This window comes from Canis aureus, chromosome 10 (genome assembly GCF_053574225.1).
Source record: "Canis aureus isolate CA01 chromosome 10, VMU_Caureus_v.1.0, whole genome shotgun sequence".
Classification (NCBI taxonomy): Eukaryota; Metazoa; Chordata; class Mammalia; order Carnivora; family Canidae; genus Canis; species Canis aureus.
This window is the reverse complement of record NC_135620.1, coordinates 18,416,243-18,441,546: the sequence shown is the minus strand read 5'-3', so window position 1 is coordinate 18,441,546 and position 25,304 is coordinate 18,416,243. Positions and strand designations below refer to the sequence as shown.

The window sequence follows — 25,304 nt, the reverse complement described above, 5'->3', positions numbered from 1 at the left end:
TTCCTGATAGTCTTTAACAAGCCCTTACTGTGATTTCAGCTTGCCATGAAAGTATTTGGAAACACACTGTTGTAATAATAAAACTAAATTGTTAAAGCCAACATTTATTTAAATTAGACACATTACATATTCAATTACTTTCTTCCTGAGAAAATGTAATGACTGGTGAAAGAAGAGAATTAAAACTATGCATATATTTCTGTGCATGTTTTTTAGAATATTAGAGAATGGCTTGACTTAGTTAAGTGTTTTAACTTTATGAATTTCCAGTTGTCAATCAGATATGTTACCTGAAGATTTGCTAAATTTTCATTAAGAACTAGGGTCCTCAGCATGCTAATTGTCTTGTGATATTTACACCAGATATTTTGAAGATTATTAGGATGCTTCAACAACTTAACTTGCTTGTAAGAAAATAGACTTTTTTTACAATGTGGGACCTAATGTGATTTCTAGTTCAACTGAACCAGGTGTTGAGCACAATTGAAGATGACTATTCACTTCTTTGGAGGAATGGCAGAAAGTAGAAATGAACTTTGGGGACATAAAGTAGTGTAAATATCCAGCTGAGAATGTGAATTTTCCACTTAGAAATGCCTCAGAGGCCAGCAACACCTCTTCCCACTACCCCTCCTCTTCCCCCAACTATTCCCACACCACCTCATAAAACCTGGATATTTAAAGAATGCTTGTTACTAGATTCACTGGCAGAGATTAGTCTTTTCACCTTTGGGTGGAATCTTCTCCCCACTTCTGATTTGGAGATCACCAGGACCTGGGTATAGTAACCCCAATCAGCTTCTTGTAAGGATGGTTTTTCACGGTAATGGGAGCCTTGATGCTTGCTTCTTCACTGGCTCATCTTGGATATTTAGAGGTGACAGGCTCAATTAATTATTAACAGCAGTTCCAGCTCTGCCTGTTATTTTATCTCCACTGTCAGTCTGCTTGCCTCCTGAGAGCTAGCCAGGGCATTAGCCAGGGAAAGCTGACCTAGAAGTTAACATCCCTATCTGGGCTGTGATGGGATTTTATTTTCTCTCCTTTGCTACTGTCCATCTTTCTCACTCTCCCATTCAAACCCTCACCCCATATCCCTTGGGATTAAGACAATCTCTGGTAAAATAAAGAGCTGGAAATTTGATGATCATAATAACAGATCAAAATTGTGGAGATGATGGTTTGTTTTGGAGATAGTCCACTCTTCAGAAACTGAGAGATTTAAAGGTTTCTCACAGAAACACACAGTGAGGGCATGCCAACCCTCAGCCATGTTGTCAGAAACAATGGGCAAAGCTATCAGGTTGGAACCTTATAGAGAGACCTAGTCAGGGCCAGAGAAATAGAAAGACTGAGGACATCATGGGGTTTGAGGAGGTGAGAAGGAGAAGGGACCAGAAAGAAGGGTTTTCTGAAATGGATTCTGTAAGGGCTGAAGCACACTCCATAGAAAAGATTCTTCTGGAACCATGGAAAAGTACCTTGAGTCACTTTCTGGGGTAGGTGTGTATTCATGATCAGGGAGTTGTAAGATGGTTTAATTTCTGGTCGTGGACTGTACTGTACATACATTGCATGTGAAATTCTGAGATTATACACAAATATAGGAAGATTCTAGCTTTGTATGAAACAGAACCTAGTAGTAGAATCTTTGTTGTTGTTGTTGCTGTTTTTAATGAACATCTAGAGTGAATATTGCAAAGCTATTATGAGCCCAAAACTCAATTAGTCAGATTTGGAATCTTTGTTAGGATCCGTAATCAGATTGTGCACTAGTTTTGTTTTGTAGAAGACAATTCCCACTACTTTGCAAGGAGCAATTCTCCTTTTGGGAGTAGTCTTTTAATCTGGGAATAAAAGTGTGACAGCTCTGCTTGAATTCAGCCCTAAACCAGTGTGGTCTTAAATTGTAGGTCCTGAAACAGATTAATCAGGATTGCCATATGTGGTTGTTAATGTGCATGTGCCTGGGGCCTAAACCAAAAAGCAGGAATATGAATTCTTACTGATTACTTTTGCTCAGTAACTTTGAGAACCTTTATGAAGCAGTGTTAATCAGGTTTACTCTATGTTCATGCACATTTTCTCTTCCATTTCTTGTCTCCCTTATATTTGAAGAGATTCATGTGTATGAATTCTTGCATGATACAAGTGGCAACTCTCATGTTTGCTGTCATCTATTGTGGTCTCTGGTAGACAGAAGAGTTTCAATATTTGATGAACTGGTCTAATTAGATCAAGACGTAGTGATGTAGTCAGATTCACAGAAGAGCTAGAGGTGTTTGCCTGAGCCATTCTGTACCAAGACAGTAAGAATTAAGTACCAGAGTCTTCCCCAAAGTTAGTGCCTACCTGCTCCCTTCGTGTGGGAAATAGTTTGCTTGAAGGGAATATGTGAAAGCGGAATAGGATTGGATTACTTCTAGCCCATTAATTATAGGGTAGCTTTCCTTCACCCATCCCCTATTTTTCCTGACACAATTTTTTGCTGTCCACACCTCCGTGATATAGTAATAACAGAAGAGTATATTTTGCTTCGGTTTTAGTTTTGATACAATAGGAAAAATCAGTGTTATCTGTTTTCCCAAGGAGACATTGTCCCAGGACACTTTTCCCAAAGGACCACGGTGCTGACTCATCCATTTTTTATTTATTTTTATTGCCTTAATTTTATTTCATTTCTACCCTTGCTAGTAAGATACATGCCATAAAGAAATATATTCTAGAGGACATGAAAAAGCAGACCTCATGGCTGTTTACTCTGCTGGCAATGAGTCCAGTCTTCAGTACCCTAACCTTCCCCCTTTGAAGCTTGCCTTCCATGATAGTATTCTGTTTGCAGATGAGCTGCTCATGGACACAGGTGTGGTGCCACCTTGCAAAGTGACAAACCTCTGGTGAGAAAACAATACTCTGTTCTTTGACCATCCTTCTAGTTGTGTGTTTTTCTCGCTCCCATGGTTACCTGGGATGTCTAAAGACATAGTATTCCACAAATGTGTGGGTTACCTGACTGCTGATGTGTCTGAAGGGGAAATATGCGGGAATTGCTTCTGAAGATTCCTCTTTATTTCCTTACAATACGAACATTATAGGATATATTCAAACCCATCATTTTGAACTTGAATTTGCTGAAGGAGAGACTAGCTGGGTTCTGGACTTTACACCGGTGACACTTAATAAGCGTTTATTATTTTCCTAGTAGGATTCCTTACATATCCTCATCAGAGACCACAGGGGTGATACTATCATTAAAGAAAATTGGGGCTTCTTGTAAACATTCTGGAGAGTCCTCAGCCTCTTGGAAGGGATGGGATCCCTGCTCAGCTTCCAACTGCTGAATCTTCCTTTCCTTTTCCTCTAAAACTTCTTCCAGCTGGGTAATCTTCTCAGTCTGAAGGGAAACCTGCATTGACAACTCTACAATCAGGTTAAGTTTTCGATCACTTTCTTCCACAGGCGGGAGACTGCCATAGGACTCTTCCCAAGAGTTGTCTTCTAAAGCAAACAAGAAAAAGAAAATCTGAGCAGTTTTAATAGGATTTCCCAGAACTCAAAGAGAGGGAAGATGAAAAAGCCTTATTTCTCATGCTCTTAAAAGGGAACACAGATGTTGCGTCATCTGGTCAGATATACTGAGAATGGAATCTGGATCCAGTGAGGGAAAGGTTTCTGGGTGCTCATGAAAAAAGAACTTGGAAATCTCCAGAGGGAGGAGAATCAGTCTTTGCCAACTCTTTTTTGTACGCATTTACTTGTTAATTAACCATGGGAATGAGCACTCCTTGAAAATCCAATCTATAAACAATAGTCATCCCAAGTTTCATGGTATCCTTTCCCCTAAGAATCTTTCACAAGAGCAACAATTGTGTACAAATAAATATACTTTAAATTGAATTTAAACTCAAATAGGAAAAAAAGTTGTCATTGCCCCCTCTGGGGAAAATGATGAGAAAAGACTAGTTTCTTAACCTAAGTCAGCTTTAGAATTGGCAGGGGTATAATTTGAGGTGATTCAGGAAAACTATTAACATAGTATCCTCCATAGAGATTGTTTTTCTTAAGTCTGAAGCTTTTTCAGTATTTCTTAATAAAAATCACCAGTATTTCCTGGATATAAAAGCTTATCCTTTATAATTTCTGATGAAAGCCTGAGTAAGGAGGGAAAGGTAAGCTCCAATAAAGATATCAAATAATGGTGTCTGGTAGCAGAAAATCCTTGAAAAAAAATCCCACTAGATCATTAAAAAATTTAGCTACAGAAAGCAAACCTCATCCTACCACACTTTAGCAGAATCACCCTCCTTTATCGCTCTCATGCCGAAATTTCCACCATCAGAATCATTTGTCTGAGATTATATAAAGGGCAGACATCAGCTGTAGGTAAGGGATATCAGTTGCTTAGGTAGGAATACTTGAGCTAATAGCCTACAAATTGATAGTACTAACAGGTGATTCCTATAATTAAAGGTCCAGCATTTACTCAGTCCTCAGTGAAGACAAACCCTACAGCTGCATCCAAGGGAAACATAACTGCCAACCCAGGAGACAAATGCCTACTACTATTATGTACCTGTGCACCTGCTAAAGACAGGGCAGCTTCACTGTGATAGTCCATGCAGGCAGGGAATGGCCCACTTCTCAGCAGATAAAACTGATTCACAGTGTTTTTCTAATTTTCCCCAAGGGATCATGGGATGAAAGCCTGAGCACTGAATTGCACAGTGGGCAGGATGCTTTTGGCCTACCAAAAGTGACGAGAGGAAAGATCAGGATGTTCTCTGCTCTTAGCAATTGTTATTAGCAGTATACTACATTTCAAGAATCTGTGGGGAAGTTTTTTCTGAATATTTGAAATTTTAACAGTAGTATTGAAGGAGATGATAGTTTACATACCTTTAAAAGCAATGAAAAAAAAAAAAACCAAAATAGCATGTAGTTTGTTGCCTCTGCAATGCACCTGTGCTTTCAGTCCCAGGAACGTCAGTCCATTTGTCAAGAGGCTTTCATCATCTGTCATCTGATATGCCAGGGCCTCACCTTTTATCTGACCAGAGCTGTGCTGTCTTATATGGTAACCACTAGCCACATGTAGCACTAAGCAATTAAATGTGGCTAGTCTGAAATCAGATGTACCGTGAGTATAAAATACACATTTGATTTTGAGGGCTTAGTGTGAAAGAAATGTGAACTATTTTTTGAAAATGTAAAAACTGGTTATGTACTAAAACAATAATATTGGGATGCCTGTGTGGCTCAGCGGTTGAGCATCTGCCTTCAGCTCAGCACATGATCCCAGCGTCCTGGGATCAAGTCCTGCATCGGGCTCCACACAGGGAGTCTGCTTCTCCCTCTGCCTATGTCTCTGCCTCTGTGTGTGTGTGTGTGTATTTCATGAATAAATAAAATCTTTTTTTAAAAAAAAAAACTGAATATTTTGGATATATTGTGTAAAGTAAAATACATTTGAGAACAATATTCACTCATTCATTTTTCCTGTTTCCAAAGTTTGGCTACTAGAAAATTTAAAATATCATATGTGTATGCATTTGTGGCTCTCACATTTCTGTTGGATGGTGCTGAGCTCGAGTCTCCTTTTGGATGAGCACTCTCTGAAGCCCAGAGGGTTAGGTTCTTCATAGATGGCTCTAGTTAACATGTACAGTTGTTATTTGAGAGGGAGGATTGTGGGTCCTCAACTGTTAGCCCACAGATCACTTTTCTGTTATTCCCAAAGGTGGAGGCATGGAAGTCTGGGCTCGGGAGAATGGGTTCTTAGCAGTTGAAGTGAGTTTCCACAGGAGAGGAAAGAAAATATGGGAAGGTGCAACAAGAGGCAGTGAACAGATAGGAAGGAAAGGAATGAGGGGCAGTATCGGGAAGGCTGGGCGTTCCCGGTACTCAGGGATACAGAGGGGCATCGGGAGTCTCCTTCCTTGTGGTATGTACTGGTCCTCTTTCTCTTTGACCTCTTCTTCAATCTTTTCTTTCTCCAGCTTTTCCTCTTTTTTTCAGAAGTATTTCCTACCAATTTACACAATTTTTGAAAAGGCATTAGTGCCATTATAGAAGGCAAACAGGTTAAAAAGTGTTTGTTTTGTCTAGAGGTGGAATACTTTGTTCATCTAATTCTAGTGATAAATGGGTCAAAATGCAGCAGGATGGCCTTACCTGGGCGATCACTGTTACTGATTGCTTTGCCCTCCCAGAAGAGAGTCATAGAGAGAGAAGATAGAAAAGATGCTGGGTGTCTTGGTTAGCCCAGGCTGCCATAACACAATGCCAAACCACTGTCTTGGTGGCTTAAACAAGAGATTTATTTTCTCACAGTTCTGGAAGCTGGTAGTTTGAAATCCAGGTGTCAGCAGAGTTGGGTTCTGGTAAGAACTCCTCCTGGTTTGCAGAGAGCCATCTTCCCACTGTGTCCTCACATGGTCCAGAGAGACACCACAAGCTCTCTGATGTTTTCTTATAAGGGCACTCATCTCATGTCCCCAGTCTTATGAACTCAGTGAAACTTAATTACTCCCAAAGGCACCATCTCCAAATGCTATCACATTGGGGTTAGGGCTTCAATAGAGGAATTTTATTGAGAACACAATTCAGACTATAGCACAGGGAAACGACAATTGGAAAAGGAGAGATAGCACAAGGGCTTTGATTCTCATTGTATTGTTTTCGTGTATTAAATGAAAATGTTGATAAGGAGATAAGCTAAAGTGCATCCATATACCAGCTTTTTTAGATTCCGTGGATAAGTGATATCATATAATATTTGTCTTTGTCTGACATATTTTACCAAGCAGAATGTACTCAAAAGCTGAGCTGATAGAAAAAGAGTAGAGTGGTGTTTACTAAGATGGGAGATGGGGAGGGGAGGAATTGGAGAGGTATTGGTAGAAGCATACAAATTTCTAGTTATAAACTTAAATTCTGAGTGTCTAATGTTTAGCGTAATAATTGTAATTAATAATACTGTATTGCATACTTGAAAGTTGCTGGGAGATTAGGTCTTAAGTGTTCATTCCACAAAACAGAAATGGTAATTCTGTGATGGGATGGTGTTCTTAGCTAACGGTGTGATGGCAATCATTTTGCAAAATACACGTGTAACCAGTGAACACATGGTACGCTTTAAACTTAAACAATGTTATAGGTCAATCACATCTCAATAAAACTGGGGAGGAGGAAGAAATAAAAGAAATATACCAAAAAGGAAATTTCTCTATACAGCTATATTTTATTATCTAATGACCTCTTCACACACACAATAAAAATATTTTTGTTCCGTTTCTGAACACATTGCAAGTCACAAAAGTGTTTTAAACTCTTCAGTGAAGTGGGGAACTCCAGAAGTTTCATATCCTAGTGGAAATAGCCTGAGGCCACCCCCGTGCTTTGACCAGACTCCACTACTAATCTTTACATTGATCTGCCAGTGCACTATTCTCCGTGAGTCTGAACTTCCTTATCTGGAAGCCCCTGACAGCTCCACCCACCCCACATCTCAAATATTGGTGGTCTTTCCTAGATTTTCATTAGCAGCTCATATAGTCTTGCCAAGGTCACATCTGCCTGGAGCATGGAGAATGCTGTCATCTGACTAGATAATCTAGGTTCAGCCCCCTACCCAGGGATCCAGGAGATACAGAAACAAGAGAAGTTGTTCTGTAAGAGGGAGGGAGCAAACCTGATTAGCCATAATCGGGGTATGAAATCACAATTGCTACAGTTGCAGAGATTTATACAAGTACACGCCATTTTTTGTGTGTGTGATTTCCCCTCTTTCTGCATCAACTTAAAATAGGTATGAAGCAGGAATGAGAATAATGGCATAAGGTCATGGCAAAGATGACACCGGGAAAGGAGTGGTGGCAGCTGCGCATACTTAAAAGGGTTTAGAAAGAAAACAGGCAATAGGAGCATTCTGCTCGAGCTGGGGCAGACTATGCTTCCTTTTCTATGTAGCCTTCGCAGACAAAAGGCCTCGAAGAAATTGTACCAATTTTATTTGGCCATTTCCAGCTTCTCATTCTTAACATCCTTAAAACCTTCATGCCCTTCACAAAGTGCCAGGTGTGAGTTCTATCAAAAATACTGATAACGAAATAGAAAATAGCAGAGGTTATTATACCTGGAGTAGCTTAGAGACTTAGAGACTTAGCGACTTAGCTTATTATGCGGCTCTGGACCATCTGATTTCACCTGCATAGGAATTATATCTGCAACGTCCCTAACTGATACTTTTTAAAGTGTCTCTCTGATATCAGTGTCCCTCCAATTGTAATCAGTGAGCAATATGTACCTTTTCCCAAAAATATGCAGCTACATATTTTTACAGAGATACCTGGTGGGTAGAAAGCTGTGTTGGACAGTCTGGAGGAGAGCAGGATACAGCTCGGAGCTAATCAGAGAAAGGACACATGGTTTAATACGGGGTTAAAAGACCTACATCACATGAAAACGTTGCTTTGAGCATTGGTCAAGGGTGACCTAGTGAATGTCTACGAGGCTTTCTTAAGATTTTCTAGATATTTGTTTCTAAAAATGGATGTTCCCCTTTCTATCTCTTCAGTGATGCCACCACCCAAAACTGTTCAGTGAACACAGAAAAGCTAAGAATCACTGATCTCATTTCTGTTTCACATGCTTCTCTTGATAGGAAGCACACTTCTCCCCAGTCAGGTCTGCACGGTCATTTTAAAAGTTAATTCATCAGTAATTAGTCACTGGGACTTTGCACATAGAGAGCGAGTCAGATGCGCAGTTGGCTCCCACGTTCACAGTTCCACACTTGGGTAGGGGAGAGGCAGCATCAAGTGAGGCCTCAAGGGGACAATCAGGATTTCTTTTAAACAAACATCTCCAATGGGTACTACCTCATGAACGTTTACTTTTCTCTCTGCTTTTCAAGCTAATGACCAAGGCTGCCAAGTGTTTACTCAATAAGAAAGACTCTTCCCGGTGAGGTGATTAAATACCTTATTTCATCAGAGCCACCCAGGATTACTGTTTGGCCTAAAAGACTATGTCAGCTTCCTCCTCTGTACAAATGCCCATCACTCTGACTCACCTTCATGTGGTTTTGGAAGCTGTGTATATTTCTCAATAACCACAAGGGAGTCCAGTTTCATCTATTGCCATACTTGGGCTTGAAAATTGGCTCATGCTTGTAAATATCTCTTTCTCACTACTTGAATAATAAATAAAACTTCAACAATAGTTGTTCCTAGTTTTCTGTCCTTCTCTAGACTTTCATAGTTACCATCAGAGAATGGTACTTCTATGAAATAAATAATTCACTTATTTTTGGAGTTCTTATAGACCAAGTGTTTTACATCTTAAAAGTCAGATTAGTCTTACTATTTGGAGTTTTCTCCCTCCAGTGTTTATATTCATAAAGTGACCAGTGTCTATAGTGACAAATAGCCAACTTCAAAGAGTTTTCAATTTCTCACCATCAAGGCTGTGAACACTTAGAATACATTTGAAGTTGACATGGTTTGTTGATTTGGAAATAACAGCAGCATTACAAAAGCAGATTTAATTGGGGTGCCTGGGTGGCTCAGTTGATGGGGCATCTGGCTCTTGGTTTCAGCTTTGGTCATGATCTTGGGGTCCTGGGATTGAGTCCCATGTTGAGTTCCAAGCTCAGTGGTGAGTCAGCTTGGGGATTCTCTCTCTCTCTCCCTCTCCCTCTGCCCCTCTCTACTCCCTGCTCTCTCTCCCTATCAAATAAAGAAATGCATTTTTTTTTTTGAAATGCATTTTTTTTTAAATAACAGATTTAATTGACAAATAAGTTGGGTCAATTAAAAGAACTGAAATGGGGATGCCTGGGTGGCTCAGTGGTTGGTCATCTGCCTTTGGCTCAGGGTTCTGGAGTCTAGGGATTGAGTCCCACATCGGGCTCCCTGCATGGAGCCTGCTTCTGCCTATGCCTCTGCCTCTCTCTCATTGTGTTTCTCATGAATAAATAAATAAATAAATAAATAAATAAATAAATAAATAAAATCTTTAAAAAAAAGAACTGAAATGTAGTTTGATATATGCTTAGAAATTTTCAATGTGTATCAGAAAACTTCCCGCATGTTAGTGATGACCACTGTTACAATAGGATTGTATGTTAGCAGAAAACTCTGAGGTGCAATGGTAGACTGGAGCAAATATATATTTTCACCTAGCAACAGCCCCATGCCTTAGATTTTAAGCATATGTCTTTTAGTAAATGCTTTGGAAAGAACAAAATACTTAGTTTAAATCTACAATTGTAGGGATGCAGTGTTGATGACATAGGAAAGTGCTCTGGAGAGCGATCAAATAGCCTATAGAGCACTTGATAAAGAAAACACTCAGGAAAAACAAGGACCAAGAGAGTGTGTGTAGGAAGCACTTGTTGCTTCAAGTTTTTGGGCCTCCTGCAGATGCTGGGCCTGTGCCAGTCCCCAGAACCAGCTTGAGGGGTCTGGCTCATGTGGATGCTTTGAGGGCTTGTTTAGTGTTTGAGGACTAGGTAGGGTGAAAAGCACACATCTCCAGCTGTTAGCATTGTTCCTATGACAGTAAGACACTCTTACTGGGAGATATGTTTAGAAAGTAAACAGATGGAGAAAACTGCAGATCACTACCCTCCTTCCTTTGTTGACTCCGAGGCATAAATGCACCATGATGCCCATGTTTAGTGTTTATTGAAATGGTTAATTCTCTCTTGCCCAGCATATGCATTGTAGTTGAAGTATTGGAATAGCTTCATGTCTGGTCATACTACTTCTGCTATTTGCCCTTGCAGTTTGGTTTCAACTCTGCACAGAGAGGTCTCATTGAAATATAAGTTGGGTCTTGGCAGTCTTTTGCCTAAAATCTTCCAATGATTTTTCACCTCATGTAGACTAAAAATCCATCCGCTAACATACTATGTGATCTAGCCCCTCTTTACCTCACAGACACATCTATTCTTCCTTTCCTTGTTCCTGACAGACTAGGCATGTTTCTACCTCAGGGCCTTTACATTTGTTACTTCCTCTGCCTGGATAATTGTAGCTTTGAAGCATACATGGCTAGCTCCCTCAGTTCCTTCAGGTCTCTGCTCTCGAAAGTCACCTTCACCCAATGAAGTCTCCCCCAGCCATCCTACCTACAATTTCAGTGCAGCCCCCACTGCTGGACACCTCAGATTCCTGTTCCCTGCTTTGCTTTTTCTGACATGCTATATCTGATTATTTTATTTTTATCTTCTTGGTAGTCTCTTCCTACCCTACCAAAATGAAAGCTCCATGAATGCGGAAATCTTTGACTGTTAGGTTCACTCTTGTGTTTTCTCTACCTAAAGCAGTACCTGGCACATGTGTTAGATCATTTGTTAGGTGAATAAGTGGTTAAAAGTGCATATATGATACAAAACCCCTGTAGCAATGGCCAGTTCAAAGCTTTCCACTAGTCTGTCATTAGGATGGTTCCTAGATTTCCTCCCCAGGCACATATTTTCTTCACACAAAGCTTTTCACTACTGCATTTCCTCCCTATATAATAAACTGTCATGATTGTACAACATTACACTTAACATCTATGAATTTAAGGTTTGTTAAATAGAAAAATTTAGATTTCTTCCAGATCTGTGACTTCAATTCCATGAGCTATAAAAATGGCTCTCCACCCTGGCACCTGGGATTTTTGTCAATATGGAATCCAAGGTCTCACTGCTGAAATTCTGCTTGAGTGAATCTACGAAGGTGTCTGGGAATCTCTAGTTTAACAGAGTGCCCTAGCTGATTCTGATGATTGGCCACATTTTGACAGTTGAATTTCTGCTGACCTGTAATAGGCATGGGGAACTAAATTTTTGGCTAAATTCTAAAAGGTAAGCCAGAAATCTTCCAGGCATGCCTCTTCATGACAAGGCTGCAGTACACACAGCAGAAGAGAGTCACATGTATTATATTTTCAGTGCCTCTCCCTTGTTACCTGACATGGCTCTGCCTGTGAATGTTACCACTGACTGAATGTATCCATGGTCTTCCCCTCCCTCCACAATTAGCTTAAATCCCTCCAACATCTTGCCAATTCTCACCTGGCTGAATCATATCCAGAATCCAGAGAAAATGGTGAGTGTTTGGAGGTTTGTTTTGCTTTTGCTTTTGTTTCTGTTTCTCAGTGGATAGATTGATCCATTTACTCACAAGCTGGTCTGGCAAGGAAAAGACTCTCCCTCTTAAGAGATCTCTTTTCCTGAGATACCATATCTTGAAGGAAAGCACAGTGACTCCCCAACTTCCATAAGAGTTAATCAGCTACCACTGCTGCACATGGAGCAAGCGAATTCCCTTCTGCAGATCTGACTCTAGGATTTTCTTCCTGGAGCTTGAGACAGTCAAGTGATATGCCCAAGAAGACTGATAAGAACATTATAATAGAAAGATGTGTGAATACCTTGGTACTATTTGAGAGGTGGGAGAGATTTGTTTGTGTGGAAAAGCAAGTGAGGACCTCTCAAACATGGTACCACAAAATGAATATAGGCTGGTCCCTGATGGGAGGTAGGGGAAGCAACCAGTGGCCAAAGATTGCAAGGAGGCATAGTGCAATACTGTGTCTCATCTTCTATCTACACCAGTAAGGTAAATTGTTTTACCACAGTAAGGGGAGGACAATATAGGTTAACTTAGTCCATTGTTCCCTTTCAGGGCAGGGTGCCTTCCCACCCTCTTCAGGGTCTCAGATCATATCAGATTATCAGAAGGAGTTCTTCAACAAGATCGAGAAACAACACAAACACTGTTAAAATCACAATGCAAAACGAACTAGGGGTGGTGGAAGGGGAGGAGAGTGGGGGGTGGGGGTGAATGGGTGATGGGCACTGAGGGGGGCACTTGACAGGATGAGCACTGGGTGTTATTCTGTATGTTGGCAAATTGAACACCAATAAAAAATAAATTTATTATTAAAAAAAATCACAATGCACATGAGTTATCCCTACAGGAAATCAATCTAAGGAGAAGAAAGGTTTTTTTCAGAAACTCTTTTACCTTTTCCAGTGAGCAGAACCTAAAGTCCTCTCCTATATGTCTGGCTCCATTAAAGAGAAGAGTGGTTAAAGCACAATGACTGATACCAGGCCAGAGGCCTAAAGGTAAAAAAGGACTCTGGTAGGGGAAAAGGAAATTCAAAGGAGGAGATATGTAGGAGATGATGAGAAAAGAAGAAAAAAGAAGAGATAGTAGATGAAGGACTATTTCTGTGCTTATCTGCAGTGGACTCAGTATGGACTCAAAGTCAATTGGAGGAGTAAAATAAGGATGATTTTATATCATTTGGACTGCACATTACACTAGAATATAACAGTGAGACTCTTCTGCTTTTCTTCTTGATGCACTGGGGTTATAGGAAGCTAAGTCTATATAATGAGGAACACCAATTTAGTTGTTTGCATTAATTTTCTTTTTTTTTAAAGATTTATTTATTTATTTATTTATTTATTTATTTATTTATTTATTTATTTATAATAGACAGACAGAGAGAGAGAGAGAGGCAGAGACAGGAGGAGGGAGAAGCAGGCTCCATGCCGGGAGCCCGACACGGGACTCGATCCCGGGACTACAGGATCACACCCTGGGCCAAAGGCAGGCGCTAAACCATTGAGCCACCCAGGGATCCCCATTGCATTAATTTTCAAGCAGTTATTGTTTATAGTTTCTGGTGTTGCATGGATTTGAGAAATTATATGATGCTGTGGCAAGAATAGTATTGTCAGTGTTATTCTTTGACAGTGGCAATGAAAATTAGTGTTTGTTTTTTTATAGAAAAAGATAGGATAAGTAGTTCTTCATTTTTTTGTGGATCAGAGTTTTGCTTGTATGAACTATGCAGAAGAATGGGTTTTGTGAAGATGTGCAAGTCATTTTGATTTAGTTGACTTGACAGTGCTATTAAATGTCCCTGACAATAGGACACTTGGATGCAGTCATTTTTGTGTGTAAAATTTTGAGTGACAGGGCACCTATACCTCACAACATATTGGCTTGTTCTCTTCCATAAGTCTTATCCTGTTCCTCATTTTCTTCCTTTTGGTTAGCCGTTGGATGACAGTGATAGCATTACTGAATTTTCCCAGCCTCCTAGATTCAGTGCTAGTTATAGACTCAGCACTTCTTGGATGAAGATAAGAAATCTATGCATAAGATGTAATAAATTGCAAAACATACTATAGAGAAGAAGATTCTTTTCCTGACCAAACTTTTTTTTTTTTTTTTTTTTTTTTTTTTAATTTATTTTTGATAGTCACAGAGAGAGAGAGAGAGGCAGAGACATAGGCAGAGGGAGAAGCAGGCTCCATGCACCGGGAGCCCGATGTGGGATTCGATCCTGGGTCTCCAGAATCGCGCCCTGGGCCAAAGGCAGGCGCCAAACCGCTGCGCCACCCAGGGATCCCCTGACCAAACTTTAGTTAGGCTCCTCTGAACTCATCCTTAAACCTTGTCTTCAAGAGCCCAGTTGCAGAGAGAAGTCCGCTAAATCACTTTATTGAGAATCCCCACCCATGGTATCTGATCATCCTCCATATCTGATCAAATTCCTCATCTTCCACCACACCCCAGGTGACATCTGGTCACCCTGGCCTGCCTCCCCTTTTACTCATCTCCCAGCAACAAACCCCTACCCCACCCACTACTATAAATCCCCACTTTTCCTTGTAATATGTAGAGTAGAGCCACCCTCTCTTTTCTACTGTGTTAGTTTGGACACTAACTGCAATCAATAACCCTCAATAAAGTCTTCCTCACTGTTTTCCCAAGTGTTACAATAATTGTTGTTGTTATTGTTTTTCTCCTTAGAAAAGAGCAGCTGAAGAGTCACACAGAATTTATTTGGATTATTGATGTATTTCACCGTGGAATCCTAAAAATGATAAAATTAACTATTGCTAGTACTGGCTAGGTTCAATTTTCACATCATGCAGAACATTTCTCCAAATAGTAAACACTCCTTCTTTTGAGAATGACATTGCTGAGATTAATTACTGAGATCTTTTATTTAGGTAAAACATTAAGCACAGGATGCTCTTCTGGATCCATCCATAATTCTCAACAAAGTTGTCAGAGTAATTCAGAAATAGGGAGGTATGATAGGCAGAATAATGTCCCTCCCCAAAGATGTCCACAAAGTTATTCAGAATGATGGACCCCCAAAGTTTTTCCCCAGACCTGTGAATATGTTATCTTATGTGACAAAAGAGACTTTGCAGATGTGATTAAATCAAGGATTTTGAGATAGGGAAGATGATCCTAGATTATCTGGGAAGATGATTCTAGATTATCTGGGAAGATCTCATGGAATCAATAAGGTTCCTTAGAGAAAGGAGGTGGGAAGTCAGAGACAAAGAGAAATTTCTAAAAATGTTACATTGCTGCCTTTGAAGATGGAGAAAGGAACCCCAAGCCAAGGAATGCATGTGGTTTATAGAAGCTGAAAAGGGCAAAGAAACAGTTTCTACCCTAGAGCTGCCACAAGGAACACAGTCTGTTGATGCCTAGATTTTAACCCAGTGACACCTGTTTTAGACTTCTGGTCTCCAGAACTTGACAATAAATTTGAGTTGCTTTAGGACACTAAATTTGTGGTAATTTGTTACAGCAGTGAATAGGAAGCAAATATAGAAGGGAAAACCAACGAACATCTGAGTAATAAGAAAAATCTATCCATGATAGGATTCCCAGAAACTCATTTAGGTGCAAAGTCACCAGTGAACTTAGATTTCAGCTAAGGGCAACTGAAGGTTTCCAAACATCCAAAGAGTTCTGGATTCCAGACCCTCCTGAATCCTCTGGAATCTCACACCTTTGTTATTCTCTGTTCTTATACATGTTAATCTTTCCACTGACTCCAACCATTAGCATTTAAATATATTCATTTGGTATCATCTTAAAAAGGAAATAAAAACTTTTCATTGCTTAGTGCCCCGTTAGCTCTTGCTCTATCACTGTTGTCTCCTTTACTGTCAGATCTCTTGGAAGAGGTGTCTGTACTCGAGTCTCTTTCTGCATGCGCTTCTCTTTGTTAACCCAGTGCACTCTAGCTTTTGTTTTCCATTACATTATTCAACTTTGCCTTGCTGAGCTTACTGATGTCACTCAGTCCATTGGACTTAATGTTCATCCTGAAGGGCCTCTGAACATTTGCGGTTGTTGACAGCCTCCTGTAAGACACTCTGACTTCTGCAATATGACACTATTTTCCTCCAAACTTTCTGATTACTCCTTTGGTCTCATTTTGTGAGCTCCTCCTCAGAGTAATTACTGCACAGAGATACTTAATTCAGGATTTTAAGCTTTCTTCTCTTTCTTTACAGGTCTTTTTCTGTGGCCTTGGTTGCAATCTATTTGTGTGAACGATGCCCCAGTTTACAACTCTAGGTGAGACCTGAGCTCTGGACCTGGGACCCCCCTCCTTTGAGAATCCTCATGAACATTTCAGATACAGTATGTCCCAAACTGAACTCATTATCTAACCTCTAAAATTGATTTCCTTTCAGTATTCCCTGAATAAAGTGCTGTCACTGTGCATCTCCTTGCTAGCAGCAGAAAGCTGAGCATTACTTTAGATTTCTCCTTTATGCTTATGCTCTCTATCTATCTAGTCACTAAGTGCTGTTGATTCAAAGATCTAAATAACTCTTAACTTTGTCTAATTGTCTCCATTAGATCAGGCAATGTATTCCTGTAACATCTTTCAACTTGTAATTTTAATTCAAAAATTATGTTCTTAATTTCCATGGACTACCTCTTTATCAAGGACTTTCCCAAGCTTCATTATTTCTTCCTCAGCTTTAATCACTTTATGGAAATATAATAGATGGCCATAAGGAACTAACAGTGGGTGAGGCCTACAGGCCTACTATTCAGGTAATACAAATGGGCTTTATAATGACACATCTGAGCATTTGGATATTTATTGTTGGAATCTTCAAGGTTTGGTTTGGAAAACACCAAGAGAAATGTGTGTTTTAGAGAAGAAGCCCTGAAGTTACTATAAGTCCATGAGACATAGAGAGCTGAAGTGGGTAGGAAATATCAAAGTGTACCCCTGACAGAAATAACTCACAGAAACAAGGCCTGCTTATCGGTGTCATCTCCTGTGCAAGTCTAATTTTGTTTTTATTAACTTTCTTTCACTTTTATGCAACTTCCTGTTAGTTTACATTTTCACATTTCATAAGAAGACAACAATAAGAAATGGACTCAGGGAAGGGTGAGTGCCAGGGAGGTCTTCTCTAAGTTAAATTGGCAGTGTAAAAGAGCCCTGTTCTTGACAACAGCCTATGAAACACGGTTCTTTCAATTCCTCCTCCCAGTGGAATGCCATTCTAATTTTATCAGCTTTATTTTTTTATTTTTGAAATTACCTTGAAATTACAAAAGATAATTCAGAAGTGTTAGGGGATTCAAACAAGCTTTTCTTTCTTTAGGAAATCTTCTGATATTTGGTATAAATGTTAACTTTCATAGATGTTTTCCCCATTAATTAACCTCCTTTATCACAAATTTCTATACCTTCAAAACATTATCAAAGCTAATGGCAAAGGAGTTATTTTCAGGGTGGGCCTAAACTGAAGGCTATAGAGAAGCAAAAATAAATGTCTAGAAGGCTATTGAACTTCTTAGCAATATGCTTCTATTCTGATACTAGAAAGTTTTGTGGTATATTTTGGATGTCTTGTATTTTAGTATTTGAAAAATAATATTTACAATTTTTAGAGAAGTCAAAGAACTCCCATACCTATAATTTCACTTTTTCCTTTCTATGCAACTTGCCTCCATACTTGTAAGGCAGGAGAAAAAGAGAGAAAATAGGGAAGTGGGAAAAGAAATAAACATTTCCATAATACCTACTGTGTTATTTTACTTAGAACTTGCTCTGCAAGCACACAAAGCAGAGTAAATGCTTACATCTTGTTTCCATTATTATGACCAATAATACTACAACAATTCTTGTATAGGTGCAAGTCTGAAATATGTAGGCCACTTTTCAACCTCATCAACCTACCCATCCCTACCATCAGGTACCCAATGCAAGTCCAAGGTAAGCCCTGTCACATTGACATCTTCTCCTGATCTGGAGTAACAACTTATCCATTGAGAGTCATATTCTGCATGTTTCTCAATTGTTTATGGAATATTCCTGGCTTTTAAGCAAGAAGGCAATAGGCTCTGTGTCTCATTCTTTCTTCTTTCCACCTATTATTAATTTCTGATCTAAAAAAATGCTAAGATAGTAGGAATCTTAGGAATTGGCAGCTGGATTACCATTAAGACTTGTGGGCATTTATTCTGGCTACTTTCCAAGATGACCCTCCCAGTGTCTTCTGGTTCTAACCACCTGGATAAACAAAAGTTCAGGGACACATTAATTTTTAGCCGGGTAAGTTCTCATTTTGTTTCTGGCTTCAGGTACATCATTTAATTATTATTTAAATGATTTAAATTTAATTTGTATTGTGAATTAATTGGCTTCCTCTTTTCTTCAAACCACTTAAATGCCCAGTCAGCCACATGTTCACAAAAGTAAATAACTGATACAACTACTCCTTACCCATACAGCCATTTTTTTTTTTACTTTCAGTACAGTATTCAACATATTACATGAGATATTCCATACTTTATTATAAAGCAGTCCTTGTGTTAGATGATGTTTCCCAGTTGTAGGCTAGTGTAAGTATTCTGAGCACATTTACACTTGACTAGGCTAAACTATGATGGGTGTTCTGTAGATTGGGTATATTAAACACGTTTCTGATTAACAATGCTTTTAATTTACAATGAGTTTATCAGAACATAAACTCATAAGTCAAAGAAGATCTGTACATTAGGTAAGGCGATTTCAACTCCAAATAACAGAACATGTGGCTGTTGCCAACTTAGACAATGGAGAGTTTATTATTACACATAAGGTGAAGGGAATTTCAGGGATAGCTCCTATTGTGGCTCAAGGAAGCAAGGTTGGCTTCTCTTGTTTCTCCCTCCTATTTGCACAGAATGTTGCCTAAAAGTTGGAAGAGAAAGGAATGTCTTGTTGCCCCACCTTTTTTGAAAGATATTTATTTATTTATTTATTTATTTATTTATTTATTTATTTTTGAGAGAGAGAGAGAGAGACCCCAAAGGGGGGGCAGAAGGAGAGGGAGAAGCAGGCTCCCCAGTGATCAGGGAGCCTGACATGGAGCTCGATCCCAGGACCCCAAGTTCATGACCTAAGCTGAAGACAGATGCTTAACTGACTGAGTCACCCGGGTGGCACTTGTCTCCCCCTTTTAAGAGTTAAGCCCTCCATAATGCTCTCAGCAGAATTTACATTATATTTTTGTCCATAGTTATATCATATTCCTAAAGAAACCCTTGAAAAGGAAACAGAATCACTATGATTGGTTAAGACTAATAAATATTAATCATCTGAGGTAGGTGGGAGAGGGTCCCTGAAACACATTACCTACCCAAATGCTGAATATAGTTGGAGTTGTGTTAAGAAAGGATGAATAAATGTCTTTTATGTAGGTAACAAATATCATCTGCTACAGTGAACAAAATTTTTTATTAAAAATGCCAAAGGGGGTGCCTGACTGGCTCAGTTGGTAGAGTATGGGACACCTGATCTCAGAGTCATGAATTCAAGCACCATGTCAGGTGTAGAGCTTACAAAAAAACAAGCAAACAAACAAACAAACAAACAAAAACAAAACCAATAACAGTGTATTATTCAAGTAGTATCTGTGCTATAAAAAAGCTGAAAACCTAACTCTAACTGGCTTACATAGTAAAGAGAAAATATCAACTCCAGAGACAGAGCTAGTTTCAGGCAAGAAATGAACTACTAGTCCCGATGATATAACTGAAGATCATTTGGTCTTTCTGCTCTTTCTTTACAATGTGAGCTTCTTCCTAAACCTAACACTATTCTTGTTGCCAGATGACTGCCACTGTCTTCTTGGGATGATCCTCCTTCTTTTTGTCTAGGGGTCTCTACATTATTTATTATAGAGAAACAGGAGGTTTTTCTTTTCCTTAATCTTCAATGAATAGCCTTCACATTCCATTGTCTTATATTAGATTACAAGCTTATCTCTGAATCAGTGGATGAGCTGGCTATGCATTTGATGTTTAATCTTATAACATGGTAATGCATTTAAAGCAATGCTATTTATAACATTAATTTTCTCAGAAGTGGAAAAAATAAGGAAGACAAAATAAATGAATGAATGAACAATGAATAAAGACCTCTCTCAATTATTATGAGTAGCCATTTTGCTAGCAAGAGTCTCAATAAATTGAATAGTTGTTGTCTGGAAGATAGCTTAAAATCAAGCAAACCATAAAAGAGATTTTTTTATAGGGAACATCCAGTAAAAGCCACATCAGCATAAAAATTCTAGAAGAATAAGAACCTGGTTATTTTAGATGCAATTGTTGGTTTTGAAAAAGATGAAGCTACTAAATAGAAACATCAGCTAATTTATAGGAAGATGGAAAACTTTGATTCAGGGAATGTGCTTAGAAAATGTAGGTAGACAATACTAACAATACAGTTAACATTTCTTCAGCAATTATGATGTGCCAGGCACTACCCTAAGAGCTTAATGGTAATTAACCCACCTAAGACCCTTACAAGTTCTATGAGGTACTGTACTGATGCACTGACAGGCCTACTTACAGATGAAGAAACTGAAGCACAGTTCTAGAAATTTTACCACACTCACACAGCAAGTTGATTGGAAGGGCCCTCGTTTGAACACAGATTGGTCCTTTCCATGAATCCTAATACTATAGTATTATGTTCCACAGAAAGAAAACAGTTCTTACATATCATTCTACTCACATTCCTCTTGACTATAGGAAACTAAGGTATATGTAGTATATGTACAGTTACTTCAATACTTCTCAAATGCTTGCTTTCATGATGGAATGTCTTTGGTATTGGAGAACATTTGCAATGCTTTGTCTTGCAACTGCCCACATCTTTGTTTTATAATGAAAAGGCTGATACACAGAGTGGTTGATTTGTCTACAAGATTCAATAATTATTGCATGTCAATCCATAAGCCCCAAATCTTCCCCTTGCATCTTTTGGGAGCTACTGTCTCTTTCTATACTGAATTATATAATTCACTCACGGGATATTAGACACTATTAATTTGTCCAAGGGTGTATTATAGAATATATATATATATATATATATATATATATATATATATATATATATACTTTTTGTAGTGTGTATAGTTGTCATTTTAGAAATGTTGGCATTTCTGACATTAAACATCATTGTACACTAAAAAGTACATGCTACCAAAAACATTGTTTATTTATTTAGCTTTAAAAAGTCTCTTCAAATGATAAACAAATATCGAAGGCAAATTTAAACCTAAACTAAATGGTTCTGTGTGTGTTCTTTAGCCAAGAAATAATTAATTCAATTTCCTCAATATCAAAATGTCACAATGAGCACTGCCCTAGTTTCAGACTGTATATGGTAGAGTCACTCTCTTATATCAGAGCTTCCATACACAAGGCATAGAATACTTAGTTTATCTGCATTGGTATTTAAGTTCTCCCTCAAGGCACAAAGTATCAGTCACTGGGCTCAGCGGTTTAGCACCGCCTTCAGCCCAGGGCGTGACCCTGGAGACCCAGGATGGAGTCCTGCATCTGTCTCCCCGCAAGGAGCCTGCTTCTCCCTCTGCTTGTGTCTCTGCCTCTCTCTCTCTGTGTGTCTCTCATGAATAAATGAATAAAATCTTTAAAAAAAAAATAATAAAACAAAGACGTGAATCATTTTTTCTTTGACTGTAGAATCCTATGATTATATTCGAGACTTTGAACTTCTGGGCATACATTCTGAAGTATTTTGCATTAACACAATGCTTTGCATTCTTGGTTTACCTGTTGGCATTTAAGCTCCTTATGCTTGATATAATGGCCCATGCTACATCCTTGTTGTGCAGGAGTGGGTAGATGGTAAGTGCCAGATTCTTGTGGAGTTAAATTGGAAGTAACAATGGATTATGACCCCATCTTCTTTAATAGATGGAAGATTAGGAGTGAATAGCTTATTTAGTTATTCCTCTGTTGTTACTGTGACCCCCAAAACTACTTGTCAGTCTTTTCTTACAGAAAAACAGCCAAAAGGACCAAAGTTGGGCAGAAATGATACTTCTTTAGCTTTTTCAGCTTCCTAGAAAGTATGAGCCCTATTGATGATAAACTACAGTTACATATTTGCATATGAGCATGAGTCTCTCAAATGTGGAAAAAAAGAATGCTGCCCAGTAAGAATTTCAATTAAAATTGTAAAAAAGACACTTAAAATTGATTCTACAGTAATAACTACTATAATAAATGTTTGAAAAGCCACTAGGACAACTTAAATCCTCAGATTAATATCTCTTGCAAGGGTGACATAAGGGTGCAGGTGTGTATATCTGTGCATGTGTAAACCAATGTCCGGGTGGTCCAAAAATATCCAGAGAGGAAGTAGATAATGTGATACAGGAAGTAATAGAGGGTAAGTGGCTACTCCCAAATGGGGAGTCCTTTATCTAGACTTAACCCACTTGAAAGTTGTAATCTCTGTCAAAATAACTAATCCTGCCCCTATAGTACAGGGTAGATAGAAGTACAGAGGGACAGAGGGAGACAGAGATAAAGAAAGAGACAGAAAGAAGGAGAGAATAATGAAATCTAGCAAGGCACCAGAGTAGAAGGGAAAGCTACAAGACTGAGCCGTCATTGGACAGATTTTGCAGAGGATGCTTTGGAAAATAGTGATTCCTTAAAGGCTCAGCACTGTCTTGTGTAGTAGCAAAGTAGAATCTGCTATAAAATCCCAGTGAATAATACTTTGTGCCTTGAGGGAGAACTTAAATACCACTGCAGATAAACTAAGTATTCTATGTTTTGTGTATGGAAGCTCTGATATGAGAGAGTGACTCTACCATATACAGTCTGAAACTAGGGCAGTGCAAGGGATAGGAAAGAGCAGTGAATCTTGCATATGAATGGTAAGGATACAAAATATGGACAGAACCAGGAAGGAGTTGTTTCCTTACCCACAAATTCCTCAATGAGTAAGATTGGAAATTAATATGACAACTGTATACTTTGCTCAAGGTAACAAAACAAAACAAAAAAAGAAAACCATATATAGTGTGTCCCATAGTATGGTTTTAGGCCTTCCCATTCTTTCATCTTTACAATGTTCTGAGTCAAAGAACCCTTTAGATACTGTTAGAGATAATCATGGGAATCAGTTGGAAGCATGTGACTGTAGCAATCAAGTATCTGGAGTGGTAAAACTGGATAAGCAACATCATTTTCCAAGTGCTGGTTGAATAAGTCCTGATCCTATCTGGATGTGTCACACATTCCATGTACATATGTACATTATATATGTATATATACATATACATATAAGCATGGCTAGGAGTTGGTAGAGACCAGTAAAATAATAGTCAACCAAATGCAAAGTAAAAATGAATTAACATAAAAATTTGATTTCATAAAAAATTCTAATGGATTAACATCAATTAAGAGAAAAGTATAAACAAATGGAATAATGTAAATTAGCATTTCCAAATGGGACTTACTTGTTTTGGAAATGTAGGCACATTCATTCATCCCACAAAGTGCCTGATATACCCAAACCTCTTAGACCTGAGGGATAAAACAGTGACTAGAGACCAGTCTGCCCTGAAAGGGAAAATATAAATGCTCAACTCTTCATCTATTAGTCATAATAAGCTTGTTTGTGTCAACAATCTCTTAATCATCTCAGTTGCAAGACAAAGCATTGCAAATGTTCTCCAATACCAAAGACATTCCATCATGAAAGCAAGCATTTGAGAAGTATTGAAGTAACTGTACATATACTACATATACCTTAGTTTCCTATAGTCAAGAGGAATGTGAGTAGAATGATATGTAAGAACTGTTTTCTTTCTGTGGAACATAATACTATAGTATTAGGATTCATGGAAAGGACCAATCTGTGTTCAAACGAGGGCCCTTCCAATCAACTTGCTGTGTGAGTGTGGTAAAATTTCTAGAACTGTGCTTCAGTTTCTTCATCTGTAAGTAGGCCTGTCAGTGTATCAGTACAGTACCTCATAGAACTGTAAGGGTCTTAGGTGGGTTAATTACCATTAAGCTCTTAGGGTAGTGCCTGGCACATCATAATTGCTGAAGTGTTAACTGTATTGTTAGTATTGTCTACCTACATTTTCTAAGCACATTCCCTGAATCAAAGTTTTCCATCTTCCTATAAATTAGCTGATGTTTCTATTTAGTACAATGCTCAAATAGAAGTTTCATTTGTATAGGTTCACAATCCCATAGCTCTAGTTCCAAAACCTTAAAAACTCTGGAAAAAGAAAGTTTTCATAGCTCATCTGGTGGCAAAATCTGACCTGACCTGATCTGAATTAATTTGGCAGCAAAATCTGATTTGAGCTGATGGGAAGCTATTTATAGTATTTATATAACCCATTCAGTGTAAATACTGTAAGAATATATTTGATTATGGAATATTGTCCCTATTGGGATCACCTTTCAAATTGAAAAAGCCTGTATTCTGAAGATATTTGGCCCTGAAGATTTAGATAAGAGATTGTAGACCTATATTAGTCAGGATAGATAGTATAGAAGAAATTTCCATCTGTGGCTCTGCAAGGCAAGATTTATTAAGCAAGGATGTGAGTTTCTCCAATTATAAACATCCTGAACCATTCAGCTCTCTGGATCCAAAAAATGTGGAACTTGTTTCCTCCATAACATTCATTATCACTAGATCAGCCTTCCCTCCTACTTGTTCTTTCTGCTGTAATTTCCAAGGGGTAGTTATTTTGATTTGGGAACATATATTAAATTAAAATAATTTTACTTCCTCTGATTGTTGCATTCTCTTATCCACCTTCACCAATCCCTGTCCGTGTTCGTACAAACATACCATAAAGTACAGGCCAAAACAGCTTCAAACTGTTGTTCAATCACTATATTGAATGCCTGAAACTATTATGTTTTATGTCAACTCTACCTCAATTTTAAAAACCCTCAAATTGTTGGTGGTAGTTATGTATTCCCTCAGCCCTATTCTTGTTTGCTTTTTCCACCTTTCTCAGGCTGGAATAAGTGAAGGATTCAAGGATGGGTCTTGCTAAGCATATAAACCCCGTTTTGCCCTCCAGCAAATGTTCTATTATGCGTGAGCCATTGGTTGGAAGAATTGTCTAGTTTTCAGGCAATTCATCTGGTTTTATCTCAGGAAGT

At 38.6% G+C, this 25,304-nt stretch overlaps 1 protein-coding gene and 1 long non-coding RNA gene across 12 annotated transcripts in view; one reads left to right on the top strand and one right to left on the bottom strand.

Moving 5' to 3' along the window:
• LOC144322039 (uncharacterized) overlaps positions 1–25,304 on the top strand; it is a 45,311-nt gene that overhangs the window by 18,458 nt on the left and 1,549 nt on the right. Inside the window, exon 2 of the long non-coding RNA XR_013387603.1 lies at positions 17,990–18,072. This is a non-coding gene — a long non-coding RNA (uncharacterized LOC144322039). The remainder of the gene's footprint in view (positions 1–17,989; positions 18,073–25,304) is intronic.
• The window catches only part of CCDC192 (coiled-coil domain containing 192), a 217,183-nt gene continuing 195,049 nt past the window's right edge, over positions 3,171–25,304 (bottom strand). For 4 of the 11 annotated variants that reach the window (XM_077911512.1, XM_077911514.1, XM_077911516.1 and 1 more), the window contains 2 exons: positions 8,348–8,404; positions 3,171–3,498 (listed from right to left, as the gene is read on the bottom strand). In XM_077911512.1, the coding sequence (XP_077767638.1) occupies positions 3,212–3,498; positions 8,348–8,404 (344 nt within the window). In that variant the 3' untranslated portion in view covers positions 3,171–3,211. Of the gene's footprint in view, positions 3,499–8,347; positions 8,405–18,893; positions 19,033–25,304 lie in introns of those variants that run through there. The other 7 variants (XM_077911519.1, XM_077911525.1, XM_077911517.1 and 4 more) reach the window with 5 other exon arrangements.